At 41.8% G+C, this 21,318-nt stretch overlaps 1 protein-coding gene across 4 annotated transcripts in view; it reads right to left on the bottom strand.

Moving 5' to 3' along the window:
* UBE3C (ubiquitin protein ligase E3C) overlaps positions 1-21,318 on the bottom strand; it is a 123,272-nt gene that overhangs the window by 49,678 nt on the left and 52,276 nt on the right. For 3 of the 4 annotated variants that reach the window (XM_061199001.1, XM_061198999.1, XM_061199002.1), the window contains exons 12-17: positions 16,382-16,539; positions 15,992-16,224; positions 7,630-7,734; positions 5,519-5,606; positions 5,097-5,194; positions 4,156-4,288 (exon numbers count right to left, since the gene is read on the bottom strand). In XM_061199001.1, coding sequence (XP_061054984.1) covers positions 4,156-4,288; positions 5,097-5,194; positions 5,519-5,606; positions 7,630-7,734; positions 15,992-16,224; positions 16,382-16,539 — 815 coding nt within the window. The remainder of the gene's footprint in view (positions 1-4,155; positions 4,289-5,096; positions 5,195-5,518; positions 5,607-7,629; positions 7,735-15,991; positions 16,225-16,381; positions 16,540-21,318) is intronic. The other variant, XM_061199000.1, reaches the window with a different exon arrangement.

Raw genomic sequence — 21,318 nt, 5'->3', positions numbered from 1 at the left:
TTTTGATCCTTCACCTTCCTTTTGCTTTAAGTTGTCATATAAGATACGAAGTAGCAGTATAACACATTATTTTGAACAAACAACATGGCTATTAGATGGTTTCTTCTTTTTTTTTTTAATGAAGATCTTTTTTTTTTTTTAATTAATTAATTTATTTACTTTTGGCTGTGTTGGGTCTTCGTTTCTGTGCTAGGGCTTTCTCTAGTTGCGGCAAGCAGCGGCCACTCTTCATCGCGGTGCGCAGGCCTCTCACTATCGCGGCCTCTCTTGTTGGGAGCACAGGCTCTAGACGCGCAGGCTCAGTAATTGTGGCTCACGGGCTTAGTTGCTCCGCGGCATGTGGGATCTTCCCAGACCAGGGCTTGAACCCGTGTCCCCTGCATTGGCAGGCAGATTCTCAACCACTGCGCCACCAGGGAAGCCCGGTTTATTCTTTTTTTACGACCAGTAAGAGAAAGTAAGTTTGAAAGTATGTAAGGGAAATGCAAACCTTTAACAAAACATATGGATATATTTTCTGAGTTTGAAAATTTTTTAGAAAAAGTAAATTAACTGAAAACATATCTGGCTTTTGTATAAATAAAATATGTAAACTTAAAATATTATGTTATGAAAATAATACATCACAGTTTCTTACTAATTTTCAATGACATCAATGTCATTGGAAATTAAACATTTAGAGAATTAATAAAACATGCATAGAAGAAAAAACAGTTGTCATATATAAAGACTTTACTTTTTCTCAAATCATATTAGAGTCTATAGATATGCCTTTCTTACAGTAATCCTGCACGCATTTTCAATATGAGATAAAAAGGTGTGTCACAAAAAGTACAAGGTTTTTGTGCCTGCTGGTGTAGCTGCTGCCACAGCTTCACAAATTTCCTTTTCTTATTTTTTTTTTTTTACAGCGGTCCTCACGGTGGATTCATTTGTCTTGAAGCGGCAGTAACCAGAGCTGCAGGTACCCATCGAACAGCCCAACGTTTTCTCGTTACGTCGTGACTTTTCTCTGCTTCTTGGGAGCAGGTCCAGCATCACTGGCGGCACTCTGTGTTGGTCCCTGGTGTTCGCTAAGTTCACAGGGTTGCACTAGACACAAGGGAGAATAACGAGAACCGCGAGCGATCACTTTTTACTGGATTCGCGGTTTCCTGGAGGGGACGTGCTCAGGCGGAGGTGATGAGGGTCACGCTTGTCTCAAGGGGGTCCACACCACACTGAACTCAGTGCAGGAGCAACAAGAGGCGGCTAAGAGATCGTTAAAGCAGGACAGCGTGCGCTACAGGCACCTGCACGTTTGTTTACAGTTCTCCTAACTGTGAAGGGCGCCACACACCTTCTACAAGTGTTTCTGTAAGTTTTGATAAACTTTAACTTCTTATAATAGATCTGTGTATGCTTCTGACAGTAAATGATAAAACAGACTAGTATCTATCAATACGTATATTTTATGCACTCATGACATACCTTTTTCTTAACTTTTTCAGTATTTCTAGGTTATGCGGTTTATCTGCAAGTTTTTTCTAATTGTTATAAATCTCCAAAAAGTTTGGCAATATATTTCTTGAAAAAAATCTGCATAAGTGGACCCGCACAGTTCAAACCTGCATTGTTCAAGGGTCAACTGTACTTTGATTTTACCCGATTATCACTTCTTCTTCAGAAAAACAATGTAATAAACCCTGCCCATTCAGCAAAACAGAATCAAACCAACCAACACACAAGAGCACAAGTGAGGCTCTCAGGAATGGAGTCCAGAACAGCTCAGAGCCAGCTCTAGCAAATCCCATCCGAGACAATGGATGACACCAAGAGCTCACTGTGACGTACGTACCAGCTCTATAACCCTCACAACACTCCTGAGAGCAAATACGCTCACTTCTCCATAGTCTCCACAAGCAGAAATTAACATCCAACCCACGCTCTCACCCAGGTAAAATGCTGCCGGGTGGTGGAAAGAGCGTGCGTGGCATCACCACGCCAGGACCCGTGTCACTCTGCTTGCTTAGCTCCCTACTGCAAAAAGAAGTCACTCAACTTCTCTGAGCTCCACCAGGTCAGTTCACTTGCCAGGTGGGGCGAAACCCACACTTCAGAACACTGTTCTGAGATGATATGAGATATAAGAACCCATAAAGAATGGATTTGCTTTAATGACTAGATGATGTATGGAATAATCCTATTAATTGATTATATGTAAATGATCAGTCAACGAAGCACTTCAAACCAATTTTCCATAAGTAAATTAAACATTCTGAGATGATACTTAATTTTACAATTTGCATAGCAAAATACCAAACAATTTCGACATATGGTTTAAAAATTCTTATTAAGAAGGCCTGACTGAGAGAACACTTGTAAAGATTTAAGGCATTATAACATAAATATTGTAAGATTTTTCCAAAATCTTTAAACTCAATGAGATTATCAGCCTGCACAACTAGAGAGCTGGAGTGTGATTAACTTTTAAATCATTTTTAAGCTTAAGAATTCATTAGGAAATGTGGGGCTTATTATCACTGAGCAGTAATGTCTTAATCTCCATGAAATAAAGTTAACTGAAAATCGCTGCTAAGCACATGTTCTCATTCTGGCTGAAGAGCTCACGGACATACACTAGCCTGCAGGAAGCAGGACCTGCAGGAAGCCCAAGTCCACCAAGTGCAGAACCGGGTCGGCTGTGAACGTCCACGCCCTTCGCGGTGACCCAGCCTGGGAGACACGGCTCCCAAGTCCTGGCTCACGCCCTGCATCTGAGGAAGCCCTCCAGCATCAAGCACATCTCAGCTCTTCTCTGCACACTCTGCCAGCCGTCTGCCAACTGATGACTCCGTTAGAGCTCTTGTCTTTCCTGTTTTCAATCACAAACATCTACTGAGCACTAGCTAGCTGGGTGGGCTGAACAAGGATTCAGGATCCCATCTTAGACCGTGAGGGCCTCAGTCAAGCGGGAGACACAGACACAGAAACTGCTAGCACAGTAACACGTAACACACACAACAGCTACTGTAATTGATTATGAAGGACTGCAGATCCCAAAGGAGGGAGAACTTTTTTTTCCCCAAAAATTTGTTAGACTAGGTGTCAGAATACCTGATTTCTGCCCCACTCATACAAAAAGTTTTGAAAACACGACATCCTAGGCAACAGTAACCTGGTATAGGGGAGAGCTCACAGCCTGTGTCAGACTTGAGTTAAAACTCTGTCTCAGTCTGTGATACTTGACCTCAGAGGGCAATGGCACAGATTAAACGACAAAACTAAGCTGGGTGCAAGACAAAAATTCTGCACACAAAACCTGGACAGAGTAAGGGAACAAGTGACATTAGCGTTCCTCCACTGTTCCACAATATGACAAAATTAGCTCTTTATCTAAGAAGAAAGAAAAGTATTCAAAATGAGAGGTTTTGCTTTCCTAGAAGAAAATGAAATTACTCCCCTGGAAGAAAAGGCAAAAGGTTGTCTGTATCTGACAACCTGCCAGCACCTCCCAAAGATGTGAGCTGGAGCCTGCCAGGCTTTCGTTTTTAATACCTGCCTTGATATAACACTGATTTAATGTAATATCATGGATACCATATTCTGAAGTTAAAATTATTAATATATATATTAATAACACTAAAACTTTTAACACTGGGTGTCAAAGATTAACATAAGACAAAATGTGTCACTGACCTCTAAATGCTGTCCAAATTATTGTTACAATATAATTCTCTTTTATCTAATAGCAGTGTCATTGAAGCACACTTAACCTCTGATAAAGAAATTTGGATTGCAATGGTGTTTATATTAGTGTATTTAACTTGGCTTACAATTTATGATGTTTACATAAATAGACTGTTATATACGACATTTTTAGAATCATAGCTTTTTTGTCAACTAAATTTTAGAGACAGAGATTTGGGGGAAAGAAGAGCTTTTTGCCTTAAAAAAAAAAATCAATATTTGAAAGGCTTCTGTAGCAATAATTATTTGTTAATCTTAGAATTATTATTTGATAATATACATCCCCCAAATTTGACCTACTACATTTGTTTTGAACAGTCATTACAGAACAAGACAATCAACACTAATTGTTTAAGGATCACCTTTTTCTATACTCCCCCAGCCTCCCCCTGCCCTATGTACACATACAGAGAGAATTATATATACCATTTTCTGGGGAAAGTTTGTCATAAGCATCTTCATAAATATAATTTCTTCTTATTGTGACATTAATTCCATCCAGAAATGGACCATCTCCTTGAACTTCTTGCTTATCTGCATAAATCAACCTTTGAAAGATCTAACAGAGGGGAAATTATAAGGTTACTTGAAAACAACAGATTTTTCATTATAAACATAAGCAACCAAAAGGAAAAACTGGTAAATAAATCTTAACTTTAACTTTTGTATCTCCATAAACTCTGAAACAAATTTTAAAGGCCAAGGTATCAGATACTGATTTTATGCCTTATCAGTAAACGTGCAGTATTTATATATTTGTAATATTGTTCCTTTTCCCCACTTTACAACAAATTTTTAAAATCCCATGCTATGGCATATTTTCAATATTTCCTTTTGGAAACCTTTTATAAAACTCCAGATGGTGGAGGGAAGAAGAGTAGCTTTGGAAAGCTGTACATTAATATTAGTAGGAATATCTCTATAGTGATAAAATTCAAGTAATTTTTTTTATGCTAAAAATCCAGTAGAGGGCACTCGGGAATTATGCAACACCATGTGTATATGTGAGCGTGTATGTGTTTTAATGAAGAAATGTCAATAGCTTTAAATGTTCATCCTGTGAAAAGAGTGGGCAGACCTAAAAAACACCCTCTTGAAGCCATCACCTAAGTAGAGAAGTGTAGTAGTTTTTAGAAATTGCTAAGTAAGTTGGTGAATACAAGCAAAACATTTTTTCAAGAGGTATTTGATTGGATTATGCTTTTATAAATCATGGTCAACTATTAACAATCCAATGAGAAAAACATAAATTATTTAATCAGATAGGCACTAGGCAACTTTAGAGATTTTTTCCATTGGTGTTACTTTTTAACTCTGAGATGATATAAATAACCACGAAACACATGGAGAGAAACCAAATTCCATACCTTTACTCGCTCCTCAAACGGAACCACAAAGGGCAACTCTGTTAGGATGGCAAGCTGTCTCTCCTCAGACACAGACAGTGGCGGGGACTCCAGACCTACTGCAACACAGTTTAAAACCTTCGTTACTGTGTGTACCTTCCTTTCCAGACTCACAAGGCTACACTCTGTATGGTTCCATTTAAAGACATTCTGGAAAAAGCTGAACTACATACAGGGACAAAAAACCCAACCTGTGGTTGCCAGGGGCCGGGGCAAGGAGCTGGCTACCAAGGCATGAGGTGTTTTCCGGAACGATGAAACTCCTCTACCTGGCTGATCATGGTCAAAAATCACAGACCAGTAGACTAAAGAGCGAACTTCACAGTATGCGAACGACACCTCAATAAACTCGAGTTAAAAGAGCGAGGTCCCAGGGAACTCACCGTCCAGGGTGGACCGCAGGGGGCCGATCCTCCCCATTCGGCGGAACCTCCACGCACTTCTGGACGCCGGGACGTAGAGCTGGGTGACCTGTGGGGACCAGACACCCTGCTTAGTCAGCCCTTCCCCGTGTCCCAGCACACACTTCTACCTTGCCTCATTCGAGCTGCATCGGTGTTTCACATTTATTTAGTTACATCCCTCTCTTCCATCTCCTGTCCTTTTCAGGAGACCTTTTCATAACCTCTCTCCTGTGCTGGCTGCTCTTTTACACTTTTACACTGTTAATTATTTTTTCTAAATACATTCCAGGGAAATCTCTACTTGTTCTATTTAACGATGTGTAATATCTGGACATAGTAAATCATCATAATATGCTTTACGAAGAAAACCACATCACCCTTAAAACATTAATTTCTCACTATTACCAAATATTCACTCTCATAATTTTTTAAAAAATCGTCTGAATGAGCATCCAAATAAGGCTGGTATCGTATACTGTCTCTGACTCCTTTTCATCTGTCAGGTCCCTTCAGCCCTTGTTTCTGCCCTTGCGACTGTGATGAGGAAGCAGAAGCACCTGTCCTGTCATCTTCCCCATCATGTGGATGTTGCTAATCGCAGCATCATGGTGTCTACGTGTACTTCTAGCCCCTCCATTTCCTATGAATCTGTCGTTACATCTGCAAGTTTCACCAGGCTTGGCTTCCGGCAGAAACACTTCGGAGGTGGACGGTGTCCTCTCCTCGAGAGGCAGGCGCGCTCAGCACCGTTGGTCGCAGGTCAGCGATGCGAGCGAGAACTTGTGGGAAAACAGCAGTCAGCTGTCAACAGGCACCAGACACACTGCTTGGCTCAGCTGACAGTCTCCCTGGAGCACAGCAGCAGCACAGACCCTCGTCTCCCAGGCCTCCGGCCCACGTCTCCACTGTACTTGAGTGGGGGGCCGACACCTTCTTCACGTACCGTCAGCTGGAACACTTCCACGTCGAGGAGGCTCTCACAGCATCGACTCCATGGTTAGCCCACGAACAGTTCATAAAGGAAAGGCAGGCTAGAGGTGTGATTACTTCCTTCTTCCTACCAGTATTTAAGACGAGGGTGGTTCCTCTGCATCCCACAAAGATGGCTAATGAAGTTCTTCTTCTTTTTAGCATCCTTATGAACTCACAGATTCAAACACACTTGACGGTTAGTCCTCTGCACCTACCGTGCTGGCGCTCGCCTCCGCCTCTGGCTGCTAGAGCCCCTCGAGACGGCCCCCGGCCCTCACACAATCTCCCGTGGCCCCCGCTCTCAGGTGGAAGAACACGCCACCGTCTCGCGCACTTCTTCCCTGGACCTGCCGCGAACCACTGTGCCGAGGACCCTTTCTTTTCGGTGGGAAATGTTCAGAAACCCTGACATGGGCCCCAGGGGCTTTCACTGCTGCAGGACCTGCCACAGCATCTCAGCCTGGCCAGTGGGCAGAGCTCAAGCCACACGCTTAACTCAGAGAGACAATACTCCATGCGGACAAAGCGATGTTTCTAAAACAGCCCTGTTTTCTTTAACATCTCTGTGATCTTGCTTCCTCCGTACCCACCACCCTCTGCCCCCAGCCCCAAGTTTCTGAGATGAATCCAGTCATGAGTTTCTCTGACAAACAGCAATGAAAACACCTCATGTCCTTTGTTAATGTTATCCTAATTTATTTTGAAATAGATTATACTATTGAATCGACTTTAGATCTAGATCTTAGTAATATTCAAATTTCTCTGTCCCTTTAGAAAACCAGAAATAAGTTCCATCTCTTAAGTACTAAATATATACTGAAAATAACAATAAAAGCAAAAATTTTTTTTCGACCCCGCAAAACCCCATTATGCTTCAATATACTTTGTGGTTAAGAGCAAATTAGGATTAACAACAAATGCAGGATGCATGTGGAAGCCAATGATATTGCTCTACGTTCTACTAGGTGACCTAAGAGTTAGTAACACAAAAGTTTACTGTTAATATTTAGTTACATAATAAGTTAAACAACTTTAAAGGATTTATTCTTCTCCCCCAAAAGATAAAAGCTGAAAAAGTACGTTTAATGAAAAAGATTTAAAAGATTTAAAAGTAACACCTTATCTGCTTTAATATCTTCTTGCTCTGACAGCCAGTGATTGGGAGGACAAAAATTTCTCCTCGCGTCTCTGGACTTCAACATTTTCACTAGGTTGGTGATAACCTGAGAGGAAGAACAGGAACACGTCACACGCAGGCTCGGGAACTGCGGCAACACTTCTGGTCAGGAGTGAGAGGCCGCGGCACCGCTTCACCTCCGTGCCCGAGGACGCGGGCTTCCGCGGTGACAGAGCTGGCTAGACCGCCACTGACCGCCAGGTCAGTCTCCAGAAAAGCGCCTCGTTCTGTGATTACAGGAGTTAGTTTTAGGTACAAAGCGGTTAATATCTACCGGCAAAGAGAGGAAAATTATTAACACAAATGTGTGCAAGGGCTGATTTCTTAAAAACTGCAAGGGAGGCAGTAATTAAGTTTTAAAGCACAAATGGGGAAACGTATTAGCCCATTTGAGCTATAATAAAAGACATCTCCAAGTACAGCAATTTCCCTAAGGTAAAACACATTTCTTATTTTTCTGAAAAACACTCTATTCAAGGCTGCTGGCAGCGGGGGAGGGGTGGGGGGTGGGAAGCGGTGTCCTAGACACACCTGTCAACCTTCCAAAAAGAAAGACGATTTAAGTATTTCCCTTACGCAAGCCTCTGGAATTAGGTCTGCGTCCCAGTGCCATTCCACGCAAACTCAGCGTAACGTCCTTCAGAAAGCCTCCCCCCACGCTCTGGCTACCCAACCCCCCGCATTATCATAGCCTAGTCCTTCACTGCTGTTTTCCCGATGAGCATCTGCCCCTCTCTGGCTGTGCGGTAAGCCCCCCATGAACAGAACCCAAGTACCTACCTAGAAACCTAGTAGGTACCTGATGGTGCACAACTGTATAATAAATTCTGTGATGTATGATTAAAGAGATCTTAATGGTACTGTCTATTTTAAAAAGACATGAAGTTATACATTAAATAGAAATGTGTTTTGTAATAAACAAAGATAAACCAACACAAAGTTGTAAAACCAAAGTTTTAAACCTTTACAACCAGGAGTTGATCATACAACTACTATGTAGTTAATGACCATGACGGTATTTTCTGAAAAAGTCAGCCAGGCTTCTGTACACAATGCCTCTAATTCAGTAAAATATAATTTGAATAAAGAACTAGGAAATGTCATTGTGTGTCCAACGAAAGTGGGTAAGAAAGGGTCCTTGGCTGATATCTCAGGCCACTATGACAGCAACACCGGTTGGATGATCTGCCCAGTGACAGAGAAAAAGTAATGCTTGAGCGGTTTGGCCATCCAGACAAAACCACATTAGCAAAAACCTCTCAAGATCTAGAACACAGCTTGTACGCTGGTGGATATATCTTGCCAATTTAGCTGTGATGTGTACCTTGCGGTGTTTTAAAGCCTATTGTAATACTATGGTACCGTCTTTTTTGCATCAGCAGAAGCGAGCAGAGGTAGCAGGCAGTCGCTCAGGGGTCAGGTTACACACATGCAATGTTTTACGACGACTGATTTTAAGTGCAGCTGAGGTAGACTGAGAAAGGCCTGGTCTTTGGTTCTATCTGGTTAACTGCTGGTCATAAACAGAGTAAGGCCATTGACCTACGGCACCAACTCTGGAAAGTCTCTCGCTACTGCTCTTCAGAAGAAAAGACGAGATCCCAATAAGTTCATTCCACGTGCTCTCTGGGTCTGGGACAAATTCAGTCGGGTCCACACAGATCGCACCAACAGATGCTCTTCCAACAGTGGAGAGTGAAGTACAGTCTTGTGGCAGGACGCACATTATGTCTTACCTCTCCTTTTACCTAACCAATTACATCGGTATTTTGAGTAAATTTGGATTTAATAGACATTGTGCTGAAATTTACCCCCAACACACCACAACTGTTGACAAAAGACGTGCTTTCTGACAAACACTTATGTGCGTTTATTTAATTGCACCCATTAACTTATGGCTCTCACACATCACCCCAGACTCTTGACACCATCCCCACTGCACACGCTCAAGTTCACAGCTGCCTAACCCCAAGGAGCAAGCTGTCATCCACCTCCTGGTATTCACCACGATCCAATCTATGCTGATGAGGACATTTCTTTTCTATAGGTTACAAACATTATCAAACTATCTAAGAGGTAATTAATGCCATAATTTACATTCCTCTTTTAAATTACTGTGAAATTAAACATTATAAAGTTTCAATATATGGCATTCCCTTTCATATTTTCATATTCTAAATATGAAAAAGAAGTAACATAAAATGTCCTATCCTAGTATCACCGATCCTCTTTCAAAAATATAAGAGAGAAAGAGAGAGGTGGGAAGGGAGGCGGCGGGGGTCGGGGGAGAAAGGAGGAAAGCAGAAGGTACAAAGTGATGTGGGCCTCAGATACGGCAAGGAAGGGATGTCAACAGACGGCACTGTGGAAAAAGCATATCTTAACAAACTAAAGCTGACAGGAAAGAAAACTTGAAGACGAGCCCTAAATAGGACTGCCAGAGAAAATACAGGACACCTAGACAAAGTTGAATTCCAGATAAACGTCAAATGAATTTTTTAGTATAAATATGACCCAAATATTGCTTTATTCAAAGTATATGTCTCAAATATTGATTTTTAAAAAGTATAAATGTATCCAAAATATTGCACAGGACATACTTGTATCTAAAATGCATTTGTTGTTTATCTGAAATCCAAATTTAACTGGGTGACACATATTTTCATGTGTTAAATCTGGCAATATGAGCCCTGGACCAATTCCCCAAATATTTTAGAAATGTCAGATCCCCTAAGAACATTCTTCTCCTTTAACTATTTTTCTTCTAAGTTTTAGAGAAAAATACAAATTTTAAGTAACCATGAAAATTTTAACTGGATCCATTCTGTGATTTCAGAACACCTTTTTTTTTTTTTAAATGGTAGGTTTCTGCTTTTAAGATTTATTTATTTATTTTTGATTGATTGATTGATTGGTTGCTATGTTGGGTCTTCGTTTCTGTGCTAGGGCTTTCTCTAGTTGCGGCAAGCGGGGGCCACTCTTCATCGCGGTGCGCGGGCCTCTCACTATCGTGGCCTCTCGTTGCGAAGCACAGGCTCCAGACGCGCAGGCTCAGTAGTTGTGGCTCAAGGGCCTAGTTGCTCCGTGGCATGTGGGATCTTCCCAGACCAGGGCTCGAACTCGTGTCCCCTGCATTAGCAGGCAGATTCTCAACCACTGCGCCACCAGGGAAGCCCTCAGAACACCTTTAAACACATTTCCTTTCTCTGCATTCATTTTCAGTATCACAAACTGCTAGAAATATTTAGTACTGAAAAAGCAAAGTTTACATAGGTAACCATTAAAAAACCACGTAAACTGACGAAAGAGTGGCAGAGGTAAGGAAAATTGAAGTAACGATTTCACACTGGATCAATACCGACGCCCAGTGTTGAGATCAAAAGACAGTTTCTCTTTCAGTTAATTTTATCAAATCTCGTCGCACAGATATGCCTACTACAGAAGACAGGACCAGCACCGAGAGCCTGGCAGGATTAACGTCAGTCATGGGGTGCAAGTCTGCAAACTGAGATCAGAGGTTACTAATATCTGCCCAAAGGGAATTCACCGCACAGTCAGGCCTGTGGGTCAACCCAGCTGCATTTCAGAACCTCCTGCTGACAAACACCCCAACGGGCACCACCAACAGCAACTGGAACTTAGTTCACCTGAGGTGAGCCCGTCAGTAATTGTTAACTGATCCCTAGGAGATCGTGAAACACAGTGAGACTTGAGAACCAGTGTGTTAAGAAATATGAAATAAAACAGCAAACAAGCAGACACTGGGATAACTACATGTACCTCACACAATACACAGTTTTGGCAGACTTTAACAGTTATAAATATAGTAGTATTATATTTTACGTGATACGTTTAACTCTTGTCTCCCATGTCATCTTCTTCCGCGCTGGATCTAAACTTTAATACTCAAAAACTAACAAAATTACTGAAGCAAATACTCAGAAATGCACAAAACTGTTATGCGTGTTTGATTATTCGCCACTGAAATAAAAAACAGGTGATACCAGGGAATTCCCTGGTAGTCCAGGGATTGGGACTCTGGGCTTTCACTGCTGAGGGCCAGGGTTCAATCCCTGGTCGGGGAACTAAGATCCCACAAGCCGCGCAGACAAAAGAAAAACAACAAAAAACAGAACAGGTGACACCTACAAGCAGGTTTCCCTTAACCCCAATGTTAAAAGGACCAAGCAGATGACTGATTAGAAACACACAGATGACTCATAAAAATCACACCTGACAACGGTCCAAGTTAAAGATTTTAAATTAACACGCACTATTCCACAAGATTACTGTATGTATGAAACTTCACTGGCTATGATGATCACAAGAAAATCTTGACTAATGAACTTAGGGAAATAATCTTAAGCATTACATATATTACATCATAGAATAAATTTATATATATAAATAATAATATATCTGATGATGACTTAGAGCAACGGATGTTCAACTATGATATTTCTGAATGGAGATCACTGATATTTAGCTTTATTATTGCAACAAAAAAATACATATAGTCCAAATTTTGAAAGGCAACTGTAATAATCTCTTTTTATCTTAAATCTGGTATGTAAATTCGAACATCTTAGGTAATTATTTTAAAACTTCAAAACAAAGCATAGGACACAGCACATAATTTATGGGTACCTAAGTGTGGTAAATGTGTGATGTGATAAACATACAATAAAGAATTTTTTAGATTTTGATTTCATAATGAAGAATATGTAAAAATGAAATACAGGGCTTCACTGGTGGTGCAGTGGTTAAGAATCCATCTGCCAATGCAAAGGACACGGGTTCGAGCCCTGGTCCGGGAAGATCCCATATGCCACGGAGCGACTAAGCCCGCGCGCCACAACTACTGAAGCCCGCACGCCTAGAGCCCGTGCTCCGCAACAAGAGAAGCCACCACAATGAGAAGCCCGCGCACCGCAACGAAGGGTAGCCCCCGCTCGCCACAACTAGAGAAAGCCCGCGCGCAGCAACGAAGACCCAACGCAGCCATAAATAAATAAATAAATAAATGATTTTTTTAAAAAAATGAAATACAAGAAAAACCAGTAAAGTACCAGCTCTTAAGATTATCATCTCATAAAAGGCCAGAATGACGATTTTCCTAGTGTAATCCAAAGTTTAGAATGACTTCAGCAGTTCTTTTTTCCATCCTGCGTACTCTTGGCTTTGTTCTAGCTCAACGTCCTCAGTTCAAAGTCTCTCTTTTTCATCATGTAGTGATACTCAAAGAACAGGGACTCCGTCCACTTCACTTATGACTCCCCAGCACAGGGTGGAGCCAATGTCCTGGGATAAACACCGCGGGTGCTTAAATAATTGACAACAACGACACTCTAGCCTACAGAAGTCATTAAGTGTAAGGATTCCTGCTGTCAACAGTGACTATTTGTTAAAGTTGGTTTATTTTAAAAGTCAAAGTATTCTGCAGCATGTTTATAACACTACAAAATTATTTCTTGAAGTCAAACATAGAGAAGGACACGGGGCAGCTCTGCCACCTCGAAGGGAGCCTGGGTTCGCCTCACTGGCCGACACTGACAGTTAATAGCGGCACGTTTCTGTTACAACGAGGCACTGCTGTGGCTTTCATGGTTAACTTTTTTAAAGAGTCTTTTCGAAACTGAAAAATGCAAACCAACCACCAGGAGAGTGAAACTCCCCTTGTATTGCAGCCCTGTCTGTCTGTGCGGTGCACGCAGGTAAGGCAGGCGCGAGGCCTCCCTCCCGGTCCCTTCTTTCAGGCGGCTCCAGTTCAGTTTGGCAGCTGCACACAAAGGCAAATCAAACAGGAGCTCCCATCGCCTCACAGGGCTAAAGCGATTATAGCTGTAAATTACACCTCAAGAGGAGTTTATAAATTTGATAAATGCATAAACTGTTTTAGCAGTGTCAATGCAGGGCTTGGAAACTGACCTCAATTCTTACAGTGACAAAGAAAGATGACTCCATCCACTTAAAAGTCTATGTTCTGTGACCAGCCCCCAGAGCCTCTCTCAGAAATTAGTCTGAGAGGACCATCAGGAGGCTGAAAAATGAAAATGGTTGGTGGTTGAAGGAGTCAGGTCTCATCATGTGCAACTCTGTCAAAATCAACAGAAGGCAGGAAGTCACTGGCAAAATGCTACTACTTTCTTTGGTTGATTCTACCTTGAATTCTTCAGCTAAAATCTGACACTGAAATAAATATACAGAAAGTGCTAAACGTTTACTTTCATACTTTTCAGAGGGACAATGGAGAGGAGCAGCTGAGTTCACACGCTGCCTCCATCATCTACTAGCTATGTGACCTCATCTGTAAAATGGGGATAATTATAGTATCCTCCTCACAGAATTATTGCTTTACATGAACTAATAAATGTAAAGCCCTTAGAATATTGTCTGAAACATAGCAATCACTGAGGGTTAAATTCTTATTATTTCATATTAAGGATAATTTTTTCTTAAAAGAAAAACTAATAGCAGCTGAATCCTTTCAAAGACTTGCCTTGATTTTGTTTTGTTTTGTTTTGTTTTCTGGGCTCAGCTCAATAGCAGGCAGTACAAAAAAAAAAAAATCTTTTTCAAAGAACAGGAATCTTATTCAGAAACTTGTCTTCAAACAAGTCTGTTCTAAACTCAGAAGATCTTTATAACAACTCAATTTCAAACCTAAAACAATCCTGTTCCAAAAAAGGTGAACTTTTACCCTAATTCTTAAAAAAAAAAACAAAAAAAACCTCAATCCTTAATAAAGTAGTAATGAGTCATTCTGAGGCATAAGAAAAAATTCACTACAAAATTTTCATTTAATGGTTAACCAAAATAAAATAGGACCAGGGAAAAAGCACCTTATACAGCATTATTAAATTCAGACGCTTCTGGGTCCTAAAGATAAGCCTGTCATATGAAAATTATGAAATTCTGTATAGGTGCTATAAAATAATGAAATTATCTGATACTGTACACAAAACCTGATAACATACATAATGAAAAGTTTTACTAACAAAGATCCCAGAGTTTAATTAAATACTTAAAAGAAAAACATACATGCTACCATTAATACCCACATCCAGGAAAAGCTTACATAAGAATTACAAGTTTTAAATGGGCGATATAGCTTATTTTTAACTTAGAAAAGATGCAAAAGTGTCAGTCTTTAAGCAAGGATATATTAAAGGGCTCAACAAGTGACCCTAAAAGTTTACTTAGAAATATAGAGACAGGTAATTGAAATAAATTGTGCAAACATATATTACATCAATCTGCACAAATGATAAATTCAGTGATGCATTAGCACCGTATTCAGTGCAATCAAAACATGATCAGTTACTCTCACTGCTACTAACGCTTGTGCTCATAAGTGAAATGTGTTGTAAAATCGGGCAGAATGGGCTGGACAGAGCCTATCGCGTGCTCGTAGGATGAATAAGCAGTCCTTAATTAGCCCATCAGGTTAAGTGCAAGCATTAATGGGCCTTTCCTAAAGTCTAGCTTGACATCTTTCTCCAAACATGGCCAAGAAGAAAGTTCCATTAGCAATATTAATACAAGCTTAGTTGATCATTTTCATTCAATTAACTTCTTTCAATTAAATAGATAGCTTGACAAAAGCAGTGATAAAAGACCTAAAGGGACAGCTGATGACTCGAACTGAACATTAGCGTGCGAGAGGTCGCCAGTATTAAACGGACTGTAAATCTAGCATTCAATTTGGAAAATGCATTTCTTCTGCTCTCACTCCTTTAATGAGCGATTTTAGCTGACTAGATGTGTTTGCTGCAGAAATTTCATGGGAAGTCAAGCACCCTTTTTCTTTTCTTTTTTTCTACCCCAGTAGTCCTATTCTCAGTGGTGGTGGTTTCCTGCCAACATTCCAGCCACGGTAACTCATAACTTCTCTTTCTGCATGGTTAAAAATGAAGATATTTTAAAATAATTTATATTCAACTTGCAATAAGTTAATGATCTTATTCTACCTTTGTTACTCAATTTCTTAAAAGATTAAATACATAAAATCTGTAAGAGATTTTTTAGTGAAAAATAAAACTGAAAACATTAAAAAAATTTTAACTATACATCACCTTGTCATTGGAAGTACTTGGGGCAATTTATAAAAGATACATGTAAACAATGTAAAAACAAGGCTTTAAAAGGAGGCAAATGTAAAATGAAAATGACTTTTCTTAAAAGTTTTTCAAACTAACAATTATGCCTGAAACAGACCTGTATTTCTATTCTTCTAAAATGAGTCAATTCAAAATAATCTGTACTTTAACCTCAGTCAACAAAAATATTCATATACTCGTTACCTTAAATAACTGAACCCATCGCTTCTGTTCCATCTGTATACACCGCTGCATTTCAGAATTAGTAGTAACTCCGATACTTTGAAATGCTATAATATATTCTTCTCGAACTTCCGGTTTTGTTTCTGGATAAGCCAACTTGATGATCCCTAAGCACGCATCTCGAAGGCATCGAGACAGCATTATCAGCTCTTCTAAAGTAAAAGGCATCATTGATGATTGTCTCTGACCTACAACTGAAACACATAATCCAAGTTTCTATCATATTTGGGGTTTTTTTTTTTCATTTCTTAACACACACTGAAAGACTTAAAAGGCTTAAAACTTTTCTATCACGTATGAAAATGGACAGGCCATGAGGCCAGCAACAAACCAATTCCTCAAAATTCTTACCTTCTATGGGATCACCGAAGAATTCATTATCATGTATGGAAATCAGTGAATGACTAAACAAGGAGCTGAAAAGGTAAAAGAGTGGGATGATTCTACTAGAATCTTCAAAAGACATAGGAGAACCCCTTGATATCACCTGAAGCAATGGTACCATAGACCTAGAATTGGGAAAAAGGAGAAAAAAAACCACAATGATTTAGTTTGGGAACAAATTAAGACATGACATCAGACAAATATAATCAGGGAAAATAACGTTTACATTAGTAATTAAACTACTTCCAGGGGAGGCAAAATCATTCTAATAATATAGGTTAACAAATAACATAAATGAAAGAATAGGACACCAAGCCACCACTCTTTATTAATGCTCCTGCTACTATCTTCAACTGGATAAACTTAGTAATTTGAGAGTGAGCCAGTGGTCCCAAGGTTCACTGGAAGAACAGAGAGTAAGTAACGCCACTCTTAAAGACACACACTTTACTTTTATGTTGAAAACCACCCCCTTCCCCCTCTACAAAGGCAGATGGGTCTGGTCTCATGAAAAATTTATCCAGCCACTTACATTTAGGAACATTCAAAACAGTTAAATGTTGAGCCCAAATTAGAACCTTCAGGCTGTCTCCCCTTTAGATGCTGGGCCTTGTTTCCACCTACCAGCCCCGTTACCGTTACTGTTTACTGCTCCCACTTTTACGAGGAGGCCCGAGACCGCCTGGGGCAGCTCTAAAGTGCGCCGGTCTCTTTCCCCTCCCAAGAGCTGCAAGCTATCACGTCTCCTTCTCCCTCCTGGTTAAACGCGGCTCCCTCTCTCGCTGAGCACTCAGCTCCCAGAGGCTCCCCGTGAGCTCCTCCCCAACGATAAAGCCCCGCCGCCTCTCCAGTGTGTCCGGCGGTCCTGGGTTCGCAGACCTTGTGGGCAAGATCGATCTCTCATCTTCCTCCATCCGCACCTGCACATCGAACATCAATTTCCCCCAAACCACAGTTATCTAGGAGGTGACATGTGACCAGGAGTCAGGACCGCAAATTCCCCAGGGGCCGGCCCACCGCTGCCCCAAGTCACATGGGCGAGCAGAGCAGGAGCTGAGGCCTGGCTGAGGCGCTGTCCTCACTGGGGGCTCTGGTCAGCTCGGATGAGCCACCTGGAGCTCTAGGGTGTCCACGGGGCACAGTTCAGGGAACAGCAGGCCACCACCGGGGCTGGAGCGCAGGGCCCGGCTGTGCAGCCTGGGCTCGGCTCCCGCAGAGGAGCGGCACACTCGGGCCAGCACCCCGCGCGGCCCCAGCGCTCAGCACAGAGCACCACGCCGAGTGAAAGCCATCCGTGCAAAATAAAAGTGCAGCGAGGGCAGACACAAAGGGACAGGCACGCTGTCTTCGCTCCTTGCCAACCTGGGGACGACAGAAAAAGGCTGTGTGCCTGGGGCGCCGCACAGCAGTGGCCAAGTCCCAAGAGGACAGCAGCCCCCTTCTCCCCCAGGTCACCCCCACCAAGCCTAGCCCTGTGCCATCCACACAGGAGAACAAAAGGGTAAGGTCATTTGTTTTGCTGATGCTGGTAAAACTAATAGTTTGTATCTTTTAGTTCCCTTGTCACTAACTGCAGAAGTACAGAAACAATGGATAATATTGACAAACACTATTTAGGGGGACATGGCACAGGTCGAGTTAAGCAACTGCAATGTGGAGAAAGTATTTCCTGAATCTAAGAGGGCGATAAAGCCGCTTTCAGCTGTGACCCGTCAATAATCCTTGGGTCTAAATTCAGCATCGGCGTCAGTTATGCACATATATGCCGGGACGCATAAAACTCTTACACTGCTTCCCTAAAGAAAGATTAGGGCAATTATTCACCATTAGTTTATTTGTTCTCTTTTACCCCCTGTGAGGTAAGCAAAAGGAATTAACCATGTTCATGTGAACGACAGGAGGCGTGACGGGCAGGAAGGGTCAGCTGCGCGCCTGGGGCCTCATCCAGCTGGGACTGAAATGAAACACGTCTCCTGATTCTCTGCTGGCTGCTCTTTCTGCCATCAACACTGACTCAGATGCTCCTCTCAGAACAGGTCAAAGACTTATGTGCAAATAAAAAGTCCGTAATTTACTGTAATGAAAGGAAAGACACTGATTCGTGACTCGGAGAGTTGGCTGGATTAGGAGCACAGACGAGACCTCAGACAAACACTCACCTCTGTACACACCCTCAGAACCGGGGTTTCCACAGGGGGCCGGGCAACTGCCCCCCTCCCCCTTAAGTGAAAGAGCTTCTCGTCGTCTCTAGAAGCTTCTAGTGAATGCATTCTTGCCTTGAAAAGCTTTAAGAGGGCTACTGTAAGTACTACTAACCACTGGAGTCAATGTGAAAAGAAATGGGCAGGATATACTCAAAACAGGCCCTACTGAGCTAAAGACAATAAACGAACCACACCAGCCTCACCACACAGGCCCGTGACAGGGCAAAACACCCTCAGGTTAGGCTCTGGTAAAGAGAGGCCTATCAGAAAACAGAAACCAGCTGCCCATACGCCCCTCCAGCTTCACCTGCAGCCCGGTCACCGAGGAGCCCGTGAGGCCACAGATCCGGGCTTCTAACCCAGGCCCCGAACCCAAGCCTCAGGGCTGGGGCAAAGCAGTCTGCACTCTGACACGCTCCTCTAATGAGCTTTACGCTCGCTGAAGCTCAGGAGTCCCAGCTGTGTAAGTCCCGCCACGAAACCATTGATGTTTTCAAGTTACACTTAAAGCCATTTTCAGGAAAATCAGGCATTTCATCTTAACTTTATTCCAATAATAAACAGGATGAGATACACATTAGGAATGTGTTAATACACTGTAAGTTTCTTAAGGGACTTTATTTTAATAAATTAAATTACAAAGAAATTCATTCTCAAATGAGCTTTTAAGAAATAATGAGTTTTTAAAAATTTGTATAACTTTACTAACTTATAATATTAATAATTTAATATAATCAATACTATCTCATTTTTCTTTCACGCACCATGACTCCATCTCCTCACCAGGAGACAAATGCCATAAACAAACAGGCAACCATCAGGCAGAGCCAGGACAGGACCTCTGTTGCTAAGCTGAGACACTTGGAGATCAATGATCACTTCCGGTTCCAATGATCCCCAATCTTCTTTTGCCCTAAACAAACCTGTCATTCGTGAATGCCAAGGCGGGCATAGTCATAAGTGTTTGAAACACACACACACACAACTAGAAACCTTACATCTTAATGTGAAAATCACAGGATATAAAAGATATTTTCTAGACCTTCGGCTCTCTCTCTCACATCTCTACTGCCGCCGCACACTGCTGGTACGAGATACATGGCTCCACCCTCTGAGTTTCATCAGCTCCACTGCCGTCATTCAAAACTCCCTTCAGTCATGCAAGATGCATTAAAATTACATGAAAAAAACATGAAAGTAACTCAAAGTTACCTACGAGTACCCTGCCCTTCCTCTAGCAGTGAGAAGAGGACTGGACCTGGGCTCCTTTGGCACAGGGCTGGCTGGGACTCACCCGAAGGTGCTGAAACGGGACCATCTCGTCCTCCACACACCACAGTGACAAGCTTGAGACCCAAGAGCGCCACACGTGTACCGTGTCACAGACCAAGGGAGACTGCAGGTGGATGCACAGTGAAATGCTGGACACCCCAAACTCACCCACCAGTAAGGCTATTTCTTGTCTCAAAAGAATATAAAATTTGTTTGAAAAAGGAAAGGAGGACTTCCCTGCTGGCGCAGTGGTTAAGAATCTGCCTGCCGATGCAGGGGACATGGGTTCGAGCCCTGGTCCGGGAAGATCCCGCATGCCGCGGAGCAACTAAGCCCGTGCGCCACAACTACAGAGCCTGCACTCTAGAGCCCACAAGCCACAACTACTGAAGCCCACGTGCTGCAACTACTGAAGCCCTGCGTGCCTAGAGCCCGTGCTCTGCAACAAGAGAAGCCACCGCAATGAGAAGCCCGCGCACCGCAACGAAGAGTAGCCCCCGCTCGCCACAACTAGAGAAAGCCCGCACACAGCAACAAAGACCCAATGCAGCCAAAAATAAATAAATAATATAATATAAATATATATATATATAAAAAACGGAAACCCTCTTCTTTCCAAAGGCTTGCTCTAAAACGAAGAAGTGCTTTCCTTCCCCGGACAGGCTGGCCCGCGGCTGCAGGCAATACGGTGCTGGCTGTGATCTCCACAGCGTGCGAGTACACTTTAGAAGCTGAGTCTCCAGTGAACTGAGTTACACACTTCTTTTCACACTACAGCACAGAAGGATTGGCTCAGACCCCAGACAGAGGAGAAATTCATCATGGTAATAGCCTCCGTCCATTTACCATGAAGGATTTTTGAATATTAAATTCTCTACATATTATGCATTCAATAAATATGTACATTAAAGATTCTAGCTTTCAAGTTACATGATTCACATAAAAAATCAAATTATTTCAACAAAAAGGTTTAGAAACCAATTTCTACAATACTTTATATGTTTTAATGTTTGTAATGGTGGTAAATTTGCTTCAAATCTATATTTTCACTATCAAAAGCAGAGAAAAGACATACGAAGCAAAGAAATTTCAAGTTTCTGATTTTCAAAACATGACTAGTTTTTTTTTTTGGCTGTGCCACACGGCACGCGGGATCTTAGTTCCCAACCAGGGATTGAACCCATACCACCTGCAGAGGAGTCTTAACCACTGGGCCATCAGGGAAGTCCTGACTAGGATTTTTAAAACAAATTTACCCTCAGAGAGAGCCATACTCTTAATAATATACACAGATAAACAACTGTAAAGTTAGGCATTAATTTTTTCACTTTGTGAAATTGAGACCATCTAGAATTTTTCTTCTAATATGAAATAAGCTAAGTATAAGTAGTACTTAAAAGTACCTTCTTACAGTGCTTTTTATTAGAT

Source organism: Eubalaena glacialis, chromosome 8 (genome assembly GCF_028564815.1).
Source record: "Eubalaena glacialis isolate mEubGla1 chromosome 8, mEubGla1.1.hap2.+ XY, whole genome shotgun sequence".
Lineage (NCBI taxonomy): Eukaryota > Metazoa > Chordata > Mammalia > Artiodactyla > Balaenidae > Eubalaena > Eubalaena glacialis.
The sequence above is the reverse complement of the archived record's forward strand: the minus strand, read 5'-3'. Positions and strand labels throughout refer to the sequence as shown.